Raw genomic sequence first — 14,664 nt, forward strand, 5'->3', positions numbered from 1 at the left:
AAAGAGGTGTGTGAAAAGGGAAGGGTAGCTCTTTGTGGTTTTTCAAACACATTATAGTTCAAACTGAAAAACTGCAGGTTAGTACCTTTTATGCAGGTCCTGCTAAAAGGGAAAATGAATTGCAGTGCAAATTTTAAAGTCACAGTAGTATTGTATGCAGGAAGTCTAATGCTTGGGGCCAGGGATGAATACAGTAGGGTAGAGGTAAATGAACAATGAACGGCACAATTAAAACTTTTAACATGCTGCAAAATGCCTCTGAGACTTCTCCAGGCACTTGTAGAATTTGATTTCCATCTTTTTTGGCTATGTACAACTGTAGGTGGGAAATAAGTAAAATGAAAAGCAAAGAAAGAGTAAACACCACCCGTGTTCCTGCAAGATCATGTCTGGTAACAGAAAGTGCATGTGATGTGGCTTAATATTTTTGTTACATATGCCTTCACTACACAATAATTAATTGAATTTTATGTAATCAATCTATCTAAGTGAGCAATGTAGATTATATAAGTTTGCTTTAACTCTATACCATTGCAACACTGACAAGGTTTAAGTCCCATCATAAAAAAAAAGGTTAAATAATGCTACTGACCATAAAACAATTATTTTACAATGCTAACTAAAGAAACAGCTACCTCGTGTCATAGCTGTTATGTTTCAAAACCAAGGCATTATGTCCTGAACCTCAAAGGAGTGACAGTGTAATTTAGAGGAGTGTTTGTCCTGGACACGTTATGGCTAACGCTAAGAAGGTTTGCTAGAGAATACTGTCAGAGAAATAATAATCATGGGTCACAGTGATGAAATACCACAGCTGTAGGTGACTATTTCTTAAATATGGCACTTAAAGTCTATTACTTGAAGTCTTTACCCCCAGAATAGTTCCTTGCAGAGAAACATATTCTTAAGTCCCACAGGGAAAATAAGCTTGATACAACACCACTTTGACCTTGGGTTAAGACTAAAAGGATCACATAAACCCAGAAGTTGTAGCTCTATTTGAAAGTTGTATCGAAATTCCTTCCCAAAGACTATTTGAGTTGAAAGAAGCATATAGAAAAGGTGAAGATAAATAAGAAAAGGATAGTAACAGAAGTGATGAAAGGCAGCAGTAATAAAATCCAATTATTAGGGAAGATTTATATCAACATATGCATATGTATTACTTCTCTGTTAGGGGACCAGTTTTATACTTGGCTTCCTTTCAGGGTATTAAAATAGGGTATGGTTTTAGGTGTGTCCTTCCCACATTTTCTTTTTAACAATAGGAAAAAATAAGATGGAATGTGTTCTTATTCTTCTCTATGCCTTTGCAGATGATAACAGTTGGAAACTAGATAGCTCTAGACTGATCGCTGCTCAGCCCAACAGCTGCCTTAGCAGTAAGTGTTGAAAGTAGTATTTACCTTTGTATGCATCTTCACTAGGAAGAGGTTTCCTACACAAGAGGTACATACATTATGTAATGAGACACAACACAGAGGTGCAAGCATCCTTAAAAGACTTTTGCAAAAATGCAAAAGATTCTTCTTTTAAACCAGTTCAGACAACATGCCGTGATGCAGTCTATGTAAATCAAACAATGACTGCCAGTTAAGAGATCTTTAATTACAGAAAAATAGGTCTTTAATGTCATCTCATATCACTTTAGACAAGCATTTTCAATGATAGTCCATGAAAAATAAATGCATACACTGTGGAAGTTAAGAGCTCTCAGTGAAGTCACCATAATCCAGAAAGCTGTAGTTGAACAGAGCTTCCTATCTGGTTGAACTTCAGCAGCCATCATTGCACACAGTTAAGTTCCTTTAAAAGGTTTGGTTTAAAATAAAGAGTTCGTTTAAGTGTCTGGAGGGAAAGGCACTTAGTATTGCAGTTTCCAGAAAATGATTTGTTTGTCTTCCCCTCCTGTAATAACACTGTTGCATTGTTCATTCATCCACATGGACATTATACCACCTGGGGGAAAAAAATAATTTAGAATACAAGTAGTACTCATGAGAACGGAACATAACTTTTAAATAGGTTAGGGTCATCAGTATATATTTAGTACCTCATTATATACTTAGTGTCTATATACTATAAACTTATATAGTGTGAATGTAATGCAAAGAAGATGAGACTGCAAGGTGGCTGTTCTTATTCACAGGAGTAATCTCATGCTATACTGCCTCAGCTGATTTTTGGAATTGGAAGTGGAACGTAAGTTCCAGCGTATGATGCAGACAACACAGTAGCAAAAGGATGTATTGGGATAAGGGGAGAAGCTTCTCCAGAAAGAATTTTTTTCCTACATCATCTAGACTTGTCATATTAAAAGAATTATAGAATATAATTATAGAATATAGAATATGCTTAGAATATGCCTTATAGAATATGCTTAGAGGCCCACTTTTAAAGATTCTCTAGCTGCAGCTTGATGTTAATACAGCTCAAGTTCCAGATTACAAGTTTACAGAAGGGAAGTTTGAAATAACTTCATGAAAGCAGCCTTAAAAGCAAACTGAATAAAACTGAGATAGTTATTCCTTCTTCGTACATTTTGGTTTCTCATGTCTTGAAGACTATGCACATACATGTAAGATGTTTGTAAATCTCTAAACAAAATACATTTATTTAGCAAATTTTACTTAATCGTTGTTAGATTTACAGTCTGGACAGACTTTGATATAAAGTAGTCTACACTACACTTTATTAAGACTGTGAAGTACAAGAAAATATGGTATTTTTGATGCTACATGAATTAGAAAAGCCTAAGTCATCTGCCTCTGTTCAGTCTTGTAAAAAGCAGTACTGCTCCACTACTGTCACATTTCCTAGGAGGCTCATGTGTACCTCCTTGGGGTGTTCTGGTGTTTCAGGTAACACTTAACATCAAGAACAACTCACAAGCAGAGCAGATGACGCTAGAACTTGTCAATACCAACACAGACAGAAAGTCGGACACTTCCATTCAATTTGAGAACAAGAATAGTTCAGGCATACCTGTATGTCCCCTGATTCTTTCAGTAACTTTTCCACCAAGAAGGTCCCAGATCAGTAATTCACCGGACTGACTTCCTGATAAGATGGTATTTCCATCCCACTTGAAACACCTGCAAAAGTAACTCTGTAATCAGTTCACTTTAAGCTAAACAATTCCAAACAAAGCCAAAGATAATTGAAAACTGAGGTATGAAACTGAAGGAAATTTACCATTTAAGAGTCTTTCTGGAAAGGTTATTCCACATCCATTTTAAAGGGTCATGACCCAAACTTTCTTTTCTGACTGCCCTAAACCCTCCTGCCAGAGGGATAAAGTATATTCCCACAGCACAAGAGGACCCAGTCAGTTGTACATGTGTATGGTACATACAGCCAAGTGTTCTCATCTCATGAACCACTTTCACTTCCATCACTTCATGTTTCTGAAAGAATCACTTGAAGTGCAAAGACGACTTTCAGGGTAATGACAAAAGAAGTTGGTGCTGAAAAAGCAGGAGTTATTTGCTTAGATACCTGTTTGTTTTCATTCCGGTTTGGAAAGCTTGACCATAATGCACACAACGTACTAGGATGTCAGCCTTTGCACTTAAGTGCAAATTAAGTATTTAATTCAGTAAAACAATCTTCAGTATTACTACCCTTTCCATTCTGCTATTGTCAACCATTAAGCATCTCCACAGTTAACTAAGCTGGCCATGCAGCTTCATAGTCTGTGTTCTCAGGATTACCTCTGTGGCTCATCAGCAGTTACAGAAGATATGAGCATTCCAGTCTGCACATCAATCACTTTAAAACAGCAGTCTTCTCCTGCACTGAGTAGATGTCTGCTGTCTGTGCAAAAGAGCAAACAAAACAAAACAAAACACAAAAAAGAGCATGTTTAAACATGCAGCTCTAGTTATCAAAGCAGTCTACAGTACAGCATGTTTGCTGTGACAGGCCTGACCTGCTTATTTATACAAGATTTACTGTAAATTGTCTTCAAGCATGCAATGATAAACATTGGTCTAGAGTCTAGACCGCTGGTCTACACTCTAGTATGGCCTTATATAGAATTAGTACGTTCTTTTATTGTGGAGAATCACAGAATGGTTTGGGTTGGAAGGGACCTTAAAGGTCATCTAGTTCCAACCCCACTGCCATGTGCAGGGACACGTCCACCATTCCCAGTAGACCAGTAATTTCAATAACAAGAGTGTATTACATGAAATCAGGAATAAGATTCCCTTTGAAACTCCCAACAGTGCACATTAAAAACCAAAATCCAACATACCAGGACTAAAAGCAGCTTCAAACACAGTACCAGAATGACATGACAACTGGTGCAACATTGTTGCTGTAGTAACATCCCAAATACTAATGGTACCCTCTTTGGTTCCAGATGCCAGTACAGTATTTGCAGCATTAAGGTCGATTGTATTTACCTAGGAAGTTAAACATCCCATGATTTTCCTGTTCTTTCATGTAAGCCATCTTGAGACAAGTTTTAAACACACCCAAAAAAAGTCTCATCCATTAAGATACCATTTTATTTACAAAGGTTTTACGTTTAATTCTGCAACATCCTTAATTAAGTATAATTATTACCTAGAAAAAGCAAAAGATAGGTCCCTTTGATTATATTTTTAAATATTTTTTCTTCACAGAGTACAGAATGCAATTTGACATTTCAGACTCTTTGTACCCCTACCCTCCACCTAAATGCAAGACATTACCCTTATGGGTAATATTCTCCTTTATTCCTAAAGAACTTCAGTTGTTTCCAATACTCTTGGGTACTATTCTTAAATGTTATCAACACTGTTTCAATACTTGCTTATTTTGTGCCCTGTTAAAAAACAAAACACTAAACTACCAATCAAGTAGGTTTACAATACTTAAATATCCTAGAGTGATACCAGATGCTGTAAGTAAAAGTGCACATTACACAAAACCAAAAACTCTTCTCACTGTTGCTTCAGTCCACAAGAGTGCACCTTCCACCCAAGAAAGTAGGGGACATTGTAGAGCAGGACATTCATCTCAGATTAAAACAAAGAAACAAAAACAATAAACAAAAAACCCCAAAGCAGTAAACCAAACTAATAAAAACAACAACAACAAAAAGCTAAAAACACACAGCCAAACAAAACAATCCCCCAAGACAACCCTCATACTTTAACACATTATCTTGACTTTTGTTTTACTGAGCAACTAGTCTTCAAATTCTCAGATACTGTATCTCTCTCTGCATACTTACACTAACATCATGTTCTAACTCTGCAAGGAGTTCAAAGTGGTGTTTTTTACTGCTCAAGGTCTCTCCAGGAACACAGTGCCACACCTGTAAGACAGACATTTCAGTTTGCTCAAGATAGCATTAGTAAAACTCTGAATGAATTTCTCCATTCCTGAATTCTCGTATTAAAAGGGCTGCTTGTGTAACTGTGGCACAATACAGCAACAACAAATTGCACCATAAATCATTTACACTAAGCAGAGCAACATATTAAACATGATCATTACAACTCCAAGTAGGTTACAGAAGCTTACCAAAGTGATTGTAAATCACTGCACTGAATGTATACTTATCAAAAGCCATTTACAGAAGGCTTTGGGAATTTTTTTCATGTTTGTAACTTTTAATTTTAAATTATCTTTCAATCTAACTGTAAGCATGCTCTTTTGATTAGCAAGTGTCTGGTCCACTTGGCTGAAGAAATAAACTACAGAACTATCAAACACTTTAGAAGCCTATTCCAGTCAGCAAACAATTTTCAGTCAAGGTCACAAAACATTCACATTCCTTCAACAAAAGCAGTTCACCCCCAGAAGAGCACATTTGTAGTAAATTAGAATGAATTAGATTCCTTTAAAGTAGCACTTCAGCATTGAAACACAGCTGAGGTAAAGCTAATGAGCTTGTACTACAGTAAGATTATTTCTAGGATAAGTATTTATTCTACTACAACAGGTGCATCCACTCCAATGCATTTGTCTGGCTAAATAATAAAGTGTTAGCAATAAACAGTTATTGAAATATTAGAAATTTGTATACAAACCTTCACAGTGGAATCCCAAGACGCAGAATATAAACGCCCATCACGCCAACAGATCTTACTGACAGCATCATCATGTCCCATTAAGATGTCTTGACGTCTTCCAAATGCAATTGAATAAAAATATCTAATAGGAAGGGGTTATAAAAGCATTATCTCTTCAGAAAATTTAAACAGGTTTCTCTGTATTGATTAAAATAACTTTTCTTCTACAGTTTCTAACACAAACCCATTGAAAAAAAAACACATAGAAATATAGATACTGCATATTAACAATGAACTTCTGTATCTATAACCATAAATATAATTACCAAGGTACTCAATGTAATTCAATAGAGTCACTAGGAAGTAAATACACACATATGATTGTCCCATGAAGAACTTATGACAGTGGTATCTCCTGGTAAGATTAGACAAGATGACAAGGCCTGTAGGAAAAAGGAAAAAGAAAACATGTTTTTTTACCATGAGTCAAAGTGAAGTACATTAACATGCTTCTGGAGAACAAGAAGCATTGTAACTTCTTAAAAACAACATACAGGTGTTACATGAATATTACATGTACATAAGAAAAACCTTTTAAGTTGGACACTGGCCATCCTTTAAAGCAAGAACACTGAATGTCAGGTAAATAGAAAATTAACCCTAAAGTTCAGAAACACGTGTAGAACTGATGGATCTCTTTTTTCAAAATGCTGTTTTTCCAAGTAAATTGGATGTGATTCCACTCAGGAGAAACTGGGTCAGCTTTTCGTCTTGCAAGCTACTGTCAATTCTAGATGCAAGAAGAAACCAAAAAACATAGGTTTCTTTTGATGTTTGTTCTCCATGTCAGCATCTTATCTGCTCAGCTCTTTTAAACAACAGATGTAAATACCTAATTTCTATTATTCTCAACACAAAACATTCTTTACAGACAGGTGCTCAGTTACATTGCCATTAATGGAAGCAGAATAAAAAAATAAATAAATCAGCCCACTGCTTCTACTAGTATCATCTAAAACACGAACAATATACTGTTCTAAAAAACAGGTAGGCAGCTGGAGTGTTAAAAGACTATTGCTTCTGGCCTTTCTCCAGCAGATCTGCACTGAAACTACATAAGGGGTGGCAGAGAGGGAAGAGTACAAGAATGTACATGGCCTCCTCATGACAAATAACTTGTGGACTAGGATTCAGCAAAGAGCTCCCTTTCTATAGTGTCAACAGTGGAATTTCTAAGTTTGCCTTTGTTAAAGCATTAAGAATTCTTGTATATAAGTTCACCCGCTAGTGTGTGCCACAGAAGGCACCAACCAGGGTCTTGATGCTAAAATTTGTTTCGGGACCTGCTAGAGCATAACTACGGCTTCTATCTGGGCAACATATTTGGCTTTTCTCCCCCTCCATAGAGATGAGGGTACAGAGGAGGGCTAATGCACGCTAGTATCTTGTCTTGGTAAATTTCTCAGAACGTGACAGAGAGGGAATCTCAATGACCCAGCTCTGACCACAGTGCTCAAGCACAGAAAATCAAGTAAAGAATTCCTTTCCAACTTCTGATTTAGAAGCATGGGAAAAATGTTCAGAGGCTGCTGAGATCACTGCTCATGAAGAAAGGATACCTCGGGTTCACACAGCATGGATTCCACTTCCTGCCCTTGGCTTTCCTCTGCTGACTGACTCACAGACTCCAAACACTTTGCAGCAGTACGGCAATAGTGGGTATGAGAACACGGGTGGCATTTAAGCTTTGTGAATCTGTTCTTGTACTGAACAGCAGCTCAAGGTTGTACAGAAAGTCAACCTCTGCTCATGCAGAGGTATTTTTGTCTACCACAATCCCTTCCCTGGACAGCAGAGCAACTCAGAACAGCACTAACACAGATGTAAAGTGCAAGCCTTTAAATGCACCCTTCCTGTGTTCACATAATGTGCTCTCTTCTCTCCCTGGAGGCCCGACAGGGAATCTCAATTCACTCTACTAAATTATTCACACACAGTAAAACTGAGGAGGCAGGCAGGGAGGAAAAAAAAAAAGAAAAACACTGAGGTGTGCTAAGAGGTGTTTCTGTGAGTAGCTTTCAGAAGATTCTTAATGATGTCCTTTTTGTTTTGACAGCAACTTACCATGTTTGAAAAGGACACACTTCTTTGCAGTGTTTTTGATTCTTTGGAAAACATCTTCAAAGTTGAATCTAAGGATAATGGACAAAACAGACAAAAGACAAAAAGGACTGTTTTATATTACAGAAGCTAGTAATTTTGCTCCTGTTTGAATATTCAAATAGTTTATTATAAAAAGGAGGTATAAATTTCTCAGTCTTTGAACTAAGAATCTAAAGTGAGAAATTACCAACTTGTCAAGCCTAGATATAGACAATATTGAAATCTTTGAATTAAAGATCTAAAACTTTAAAAATACATGTACTTAAGCTTTTTAATTACATGAAATATATATATTTCACTTCATTAATTTCTGTAATAAGTGACTTGCAAATCTGACAATCCAGAAGCAAACAGAAGAAGCCTTTACATATTGCTTGATATGTTTCAGTATTCATAAGAAGTAATTAAGCATGAATCGAAAAAACAACAGTCTTGCATCTGGAAGATTAGGGCAAAGCTCCTTTAAAGACTGTAAAAAAAAAATTGAACTCAATTATTCTGGAAAAATCCCATATAATGTTGCCTTCATTTTGCTCTCAGAGAAGATATTCAAAGGATTCAATCTTAACTACATTTGAAAGCTTCATGCTGTTTTGTTCACAAAACATTATTTGGTGTTACAACCTATTACTGAAGTATTTACACTGCAGGTTCTAGTAAATACCTCTGCAATAATACTCACCTTGGGATGTAGTGAAGACAGAAGACCCATTGCTTGTGACTGCTATTCCAGTAATTGCCCTGTTTAATACAAGTAAACTTATAGGTGATTTCATAGGTTTTAAAACTTAACCACCAACTGACTACAGTTGAAATTTGTTATTTCATCTCTGTAAGAGTTAAGACTTTTAAGGAGATTTAAAACTCTACAGCGGTGTGTTACACAGAATCACAGAATTTCTAGGTTGGAAGACACCTCAAGATCATCGAGTCCAACCTCTGACCTAACACTAACAGTCCCCACTAAACCATATCCCTAAGCTAAATGCTTATATATAAAAATACATGCCTATATATAAAAATATACCTTGATATATGTGAAACACTAGTACAGGTCCTCCATATTGTTCTGCAATAACTTCATCCTCACCAGAAAGGACATGCCAATGTGAAAGGATTAATGATTTCACATTCCATCTTCCCAATTTGGCATTAGCTACAAACTACAAGCAGATACCGAGTACCTCAAGTATTGGGGTTTGGAATTCATACATTTTTTTCTCCTTGAATTTGATAGTGGTAGAGTCATGATAGTCTACATATTTACCCATCAACTGACTTAAGTCAGTGAGTTAGCTGTTAGGAAGCACAGAGCATTCTGTACTGCCACGAGTCTCTTATACAGTTCTGCTTCTATTTTTTAACTCAGTATTTTCGGAAAACAAATAATGTTTAGAAGCTAAAATTAAAATTTGTTTTCAGGATTAGGATTTTCTTAACCCCTAACAACCTGGTAACTGGGGACCTTTCTCACTGCAGATACTGCCTTGTTTTCTAGACAAGGAAATACCCCTTTTCTAGATTAGGTTATAATCACTAAGAAGGTAGTTCCAGTTGGTAAGACATCCTTCTACTGGTCTAGCCACTAGGAAAAGGGATGGGGTCAAAGGAAAACTTGTTCTTGAAAATACTTTTGCTCTTGTTCATTGTTATCATAAGCCCTAAACCATCATTCAGATTGATACACAAATACCCCTTATCCCCCAGTTAAATAGAACAATTGTGACTGAAAGGCAGAGTAGTACCTACTCTTTGTGAATTTTATATTGCTCATCTAATTTTAGTTTGGCAATATTATTCCAAGCAAGCGTTATACTTTCTTCTGTCAAATCTTCAAACGATTCTTCATGTAGAGAAACTGCAATAAAATGCCACAGTAAGTTTCATCACAAACAGAAGTCAAAAAGATGAATTTCAAAGAGCTAGGTAGTTCAAGTTGCAAATATAAATATGAAAGTACAGAAATCATGCAGAGTTTCAGGAATACAAATTTCTGGCTACTGTAGACAGAGACCAGATAACTCTTTTTCCAAATCTTTTCCTGACTGCATAGGGCTAAAGTAAAAAAATACCTTGTTGTCTTCCTCCCCTCCCCCCCCCAAAAAAAAAATTATGGCTTTTAAGCCATAGACTTTATGTAATACATTTCCAAAACAGAGGAGGCAGGAGGGGAGGAAAACAAAACACACACACACAAAAAAAAGAACCCTTAACACTTTCTGCGGAGATGTTGTGGTGTTCCTTTGAGATGCCAAGAGCTTTCCAAATGGAAAAGTACCAGGAAAGCCACCTACTGCTTTTTATCTTACTTCATTCTGTTAGGAATGTAGGAATTTTACAGCTTTATTTCACTGCAGTGTTCTCAAAGCTAAGGGATAAAAAATGCAAAGAAAACGAGACAAAGTAAAAATATCCATTACTGTAAAGAGGCCAAATCTAGCAATTTAACACACATGACCATTATTACAACCATATACAACTTTCAAAGCCAGTCATGCCATTTCAATGCTTCTGTTTGCCATGCTAAGTAGTAACCAACTTTACTTCTCTGCTTAAAAATGAAAGCCATCAAAAGGTAAGAGAATCAAGGACAACCACCCTGAGAGAAGTCTTTCCATGTTATAGCTGGGCTGAAGATCCAGTCCAGTTTATAGTAGACCACTATTCATATGATGAGAGCCATAACACCTTAATTTCAGAAAAATGGTCAAAGTTTCACATGAACAGAAGCCTGTGTTGACCTTACACATCCTTTTGTCGAAGTTATTCAACCGACATTTTCTTCCATACTTACTGTAGGAATAAAGTAATTTCTTTACAGATTTTCACTCAAGTTATGGTAGAGTGGAGGGAAAAAAAAAGAAACAAAACCACAACAAACTACGCGTTCATATCCAGATGCTCAAATTAAGTTCTTAGGGTTCACTTAGACCAAGCCAACCAAACACCCCACAGACATCCTTGTTCAAAAACTGAACAAATCTTTATGTCAGTTAGAGCGCCTGCAGAGATAGTCAAAGAAGTTGCTGTCATGTCAGTTTGATTCTGAAGTGCCACGAAAGGCCAGGGAAGATAGCCCTCCCACAGCTTCAAAAGCAAAGATTGAACAGTCCCAGAGGAGACTACTGGAACATAAGGCAAACTGCAGGACCAGAGCTCCAGGACAATGCATGTATTTTCAAATTTGAAACTGATCTTGTCAGTTTTTCCTCTAACAGTTAGTCAGTGTATTTATTTTGAGTTTGCTTAAAGGGCAAGTGGCCAGGAGAGTTATATAATGAAGTCCTGTGGGAAAAAGATACAGAACTCCAAATCAGTTACATTGTCAGTTTATCTGTTACACACTTACCTGGAGACTCAGTTATGGAAACACTGTGAAAAGATGTTCGAGAGGAGCTTTTTGATAATATCCGTTGGGGATGAGGAACTGTAAACAACTGTTTTGGCGTCTGTCCAAACTCCAAGATTTGTGTCAGCAGAGCTACTTTTTCATTAGGGTCCATAATACTTCAGAGGAACAAGATATTTAATTAGGGCAAGTTGTTTGTTTCCTCCCTGGAAGCATGGATCTGCACATACAGTTACTATGCCACTATCAGCAATCACAAATTCTTACAGAACAGATTTACCACAGATACAACACACATCCATACGACAGCTCCACTATTTTAATAATAATAAAATTTCACAGAAGTCGGACTGAAGAATCATTCAAGTTACAATCTTTCAGCATTTTTTAAAAATGACAACTCTGTATCAGTTCAACGTGTATTTGGGAGTCTAAAATGGAAGAGCTACACTGTTCACATACAGAGCTTTCTTGCAGACAGCAGAGAAGCTGAAGGGATACTGGCATATGTAGCTAACTACTTTAACAAATGTCTTCAGATTTTTGTTAATTACCTGTTTAAATCCACTCCTCCTTCATAAGTTAATGGGTGAAACACTGGAAAAAAAATAAATTCATACAATATAAATATACAAGGTTCATTTTCTTTAAGTATCTGCTATGAACAACTTATATTTTTACTCAACTAAGTTATATTTTAGTAACCAAGCTATTTCATCAAGCTAGAGAGTTTGAGATCCTGTGTTTTAATCCTGTGTTTCTTACTTGAAATAAAATCCAGGATTTCTAAGACACTCAGAAAAAGTTTCAGAAGTCAGTCCTTTCATAATGGTAGCAGCTGCAAATACAGTGAATTAATTTGGGACCTCTGTATCCGAACACTTACTTTGTCTTTTGTCTTTGTCATTCTTACACAAAACCCTTCTGTCTCTCGTCTGCTCAAGACTGTCTTGCAAACTCATCCACATTGCAATGAGAGAAGCACGCTGTGTTTTACAAGTTTATTTGTGAGACAACATACAGATGCCGTAACTTAAATGCCAGTTTTCCTCATTCAAAGCCTCTGGTATATTTTACTTGACACTTACAGCATCCAACCATATTGTAACCAGACCCTGCAAGCCTAACATACAGCCAATCATGATTTAAAAGCATGTGAAAAAGCATATTAATATATATTTTTAAAATCACATCATCTGACTCTTAAAGTAGAAAGCATTGACAAGCAAAATTAAGAGGTATTTATTCCTTCCCTCCCAGTATTTGAAAAGAACAAAATTTATCTATCTTGTTAAGTGCACTCTATCTCACGTTGTCTCTTACTTGTAATCCTTCAAAAGGATCAGGGCTTCTGAAATAGACAGAGTATCTTCAACTCTATAATACAAATCTGCTAATGTTCTTTTACCAAGAAGACATTTCCTTACCAAACAGTAACATTCTTAAGCTAAGTATCAGACCACTGAATAGACTGATTGTTGGTATTCCTACTAGGTCTAGAGAAATTAAACATGCCAACATAGCTATCCCATAATAACATCCTCTTTTATAAGCATTTACAATGGCTCTATACACGTTCAGCATATATACAGAACAATGAAACTTTCCACACACAAAGTATACACACTACACAAGGACAAACTCAGTCACCATGTACGTTTCCTCCATTCTCACTCCTAAACAGCTGTAGCCCATTAGATACTTCTTTCCCTTGACAATTCACAGAAAAGGAGGGGGGGAATTTTAGAACTGAAAATCTTACGCGGTAGGAATGTTAAATACACATTTGTGTGGAGGCTCCTACGAATTCCCATTCTTAACTGGGAAACACTACAATGTCAACACCACATTGCCACACCGCACTGTGTGAACAAATAACCGCAATGCTGCAGGATCTTCTTGCCTACCATTTAAAATACATCTTCAAAGATGCCAATAGATTTTACTGGATAAGGCACCATTTCCATTAAAGAACTGTATTTCCTTAAAGGATCAAGAATTCCAAGCATAATTATGAAAGCTCAAAGCAAATCAAGCATTACAGATGGCTGTTAATTTACTTTTTTTTTTTTTTGGTTTTGCTATTTCAATAAAATGTATACTTACCATTGTGAGCTGCAACTGCTTCAGTTCCCTTCTGCTTGTAGCCAAACACAATATCAATCCATTCATGAAGATGTTCTGATACATATTGACTCTCTAAAGCCTCTCGGCTCTTCTGAAGAAAATCGTCAGGACCTGGCAAGAAAAAGGTTAATTAAAGACGACATCCCTCTCAGTATTGGTATCCATTTATGTTGTTCTTCACATAAAAACCTGAGCCCTAAACAAGTAAAACAACACCAACAAAAAAAACACACCAAACTCAAATTTGCTATGAAAATTAAATGTAACTATTATACCAGTGTTTAAGAGCAAAAAATACTTCAGAAGGAAACAGAGTAAGAGCTTTTGAGAGAAGAATAATCCCAGGAACCTAATAACAATGATAATTTAATTCATTCATAAAACAAGAAGCTTGACTATTAGTACCTGATGCCCAAGGCGGAAGCTCTACATCTTCAACTGTCTTTCCACCTTGTCTTTTTCCCAAGTCCAACTTCAAACTGTTTACTAGGAAACTAGAATCATTTTCATAAAATTCTGGAATCAACTGGTAGAAAAGGAAAAGGAAAGTTCTGAGATCAGCTTAGCTTTGATCATTTTAAGTAGAATACAGTTAATAAAAAAATAAAGTTATTGAAATTCATACATTAAGCTCTAAAGGTGGATAGACATTTCTCCAGGCTTTCCTCTCTGTCAGAGAACATTGGAAACTTCCTTCTGTTACCCTTCCAACTAGGCTTCCTGGCTACCAACATGGTAATTCTCAAAGTTAAATTCAGAGTAGCATAAATATTTTTAACATTATATGTATGGCATATGAATCCATAATATCTAAGAGTATCTTCAGAACTCCAATTACAGAGCTGCCTTCTTACTTTTAAGACATGATTCAAGACAAAAAAATAGAATAAAAATAGAATTACAAGAACAATTTGAGAGGTTAAGTCAGTTATTTTAAAGACCACCACAGCTAACCATTCTTAATTCCACTATTAACTATTAAAATAAAAGTAGTATTTAAGTATCACTAACCCTGTC

At 36.2% G+C, this 14,664-nt stretch overlaps 1 protein-coding gene across 3 annotated transcripts in view; it reads right to left on the bottom strand.

The window, feature by feature from the left end:
- Positions 1-1,587: 1,587 nt before the first annotated feature.
- The window catches only part of NSMAF (neutral sphingomyelinase activation associated factor), a 36,868-nt gene continuing 23,791 nt past the window's right edge, over positions 1,588-14,664 (bottom strand). For 2 of the 3 annotated variants that reach the window (XM_084508302.1, XM_084508303.1), the window contains 14 exons: positions 14,053-14,173; positions 13,627-13,758; positions 12,075-12,117; positions 11,521-11,678; positions 9,921-10,029; positions 8,854-8,912; positions 8,133-8,200; positions 6,384-6,451; positions 6,027-6,150; positions 5,225-5,308; positions 4,259-4,409; positions 3,714-3,816; positions 2,986-3,095; positions 1,588-1,959 (listed from right to left, as the gene is read on the bottom strand). In XM_084508302.1, the coding sequence (XP_084364428.1) occupies positions 1,865-1,959; positions 2,986-3,095; positions 3,714-3,816; positions 4,259-4,409; positions 5,225-5,308; positions 6,027-6,150; positions 6,384-6,451; positions 8,133-8,200; positions 8,854-8,912; positions 9,921-10,029; positions 11,521-11,678; positions 12,075-12,117; positions 13,627-13,758; positions 14,053-14,173 (1,425 nt within the window). In that variant the 3' untranslated portion in view covers positions 1,588-1,864. Of the gene's footprint in view, positions 1,960-2,985; positions 3,096-3,713; positions 3,817-4,258; positions 4,410-5,224; positions 5,309-6,026; positions 6,151-6,383; positions 6,452-8,132; positions 8,201-8,853; positions 8,913-9,916; positions 10,030-11,520; positions 11,679-12,074; positions 12,118-13,626; positions 13,759-14,052; positions 14,174-14,664 lie in introns of those variants that run through there. The other variant, XM_084508304.1, reaches the window with a different exon arrangement.

This window comes from Aythya ferina, assembly GCF_964211825.1.
Source record: "Aythya ferina genome assembly, chromosome: 2".
Taxonomy (NCBI): domain Eukaryota; kingdom Metazoa; phylum Chordata; class Aves; order Anseriformes; family Anatidae; genus Aythya; species Aythya ferina.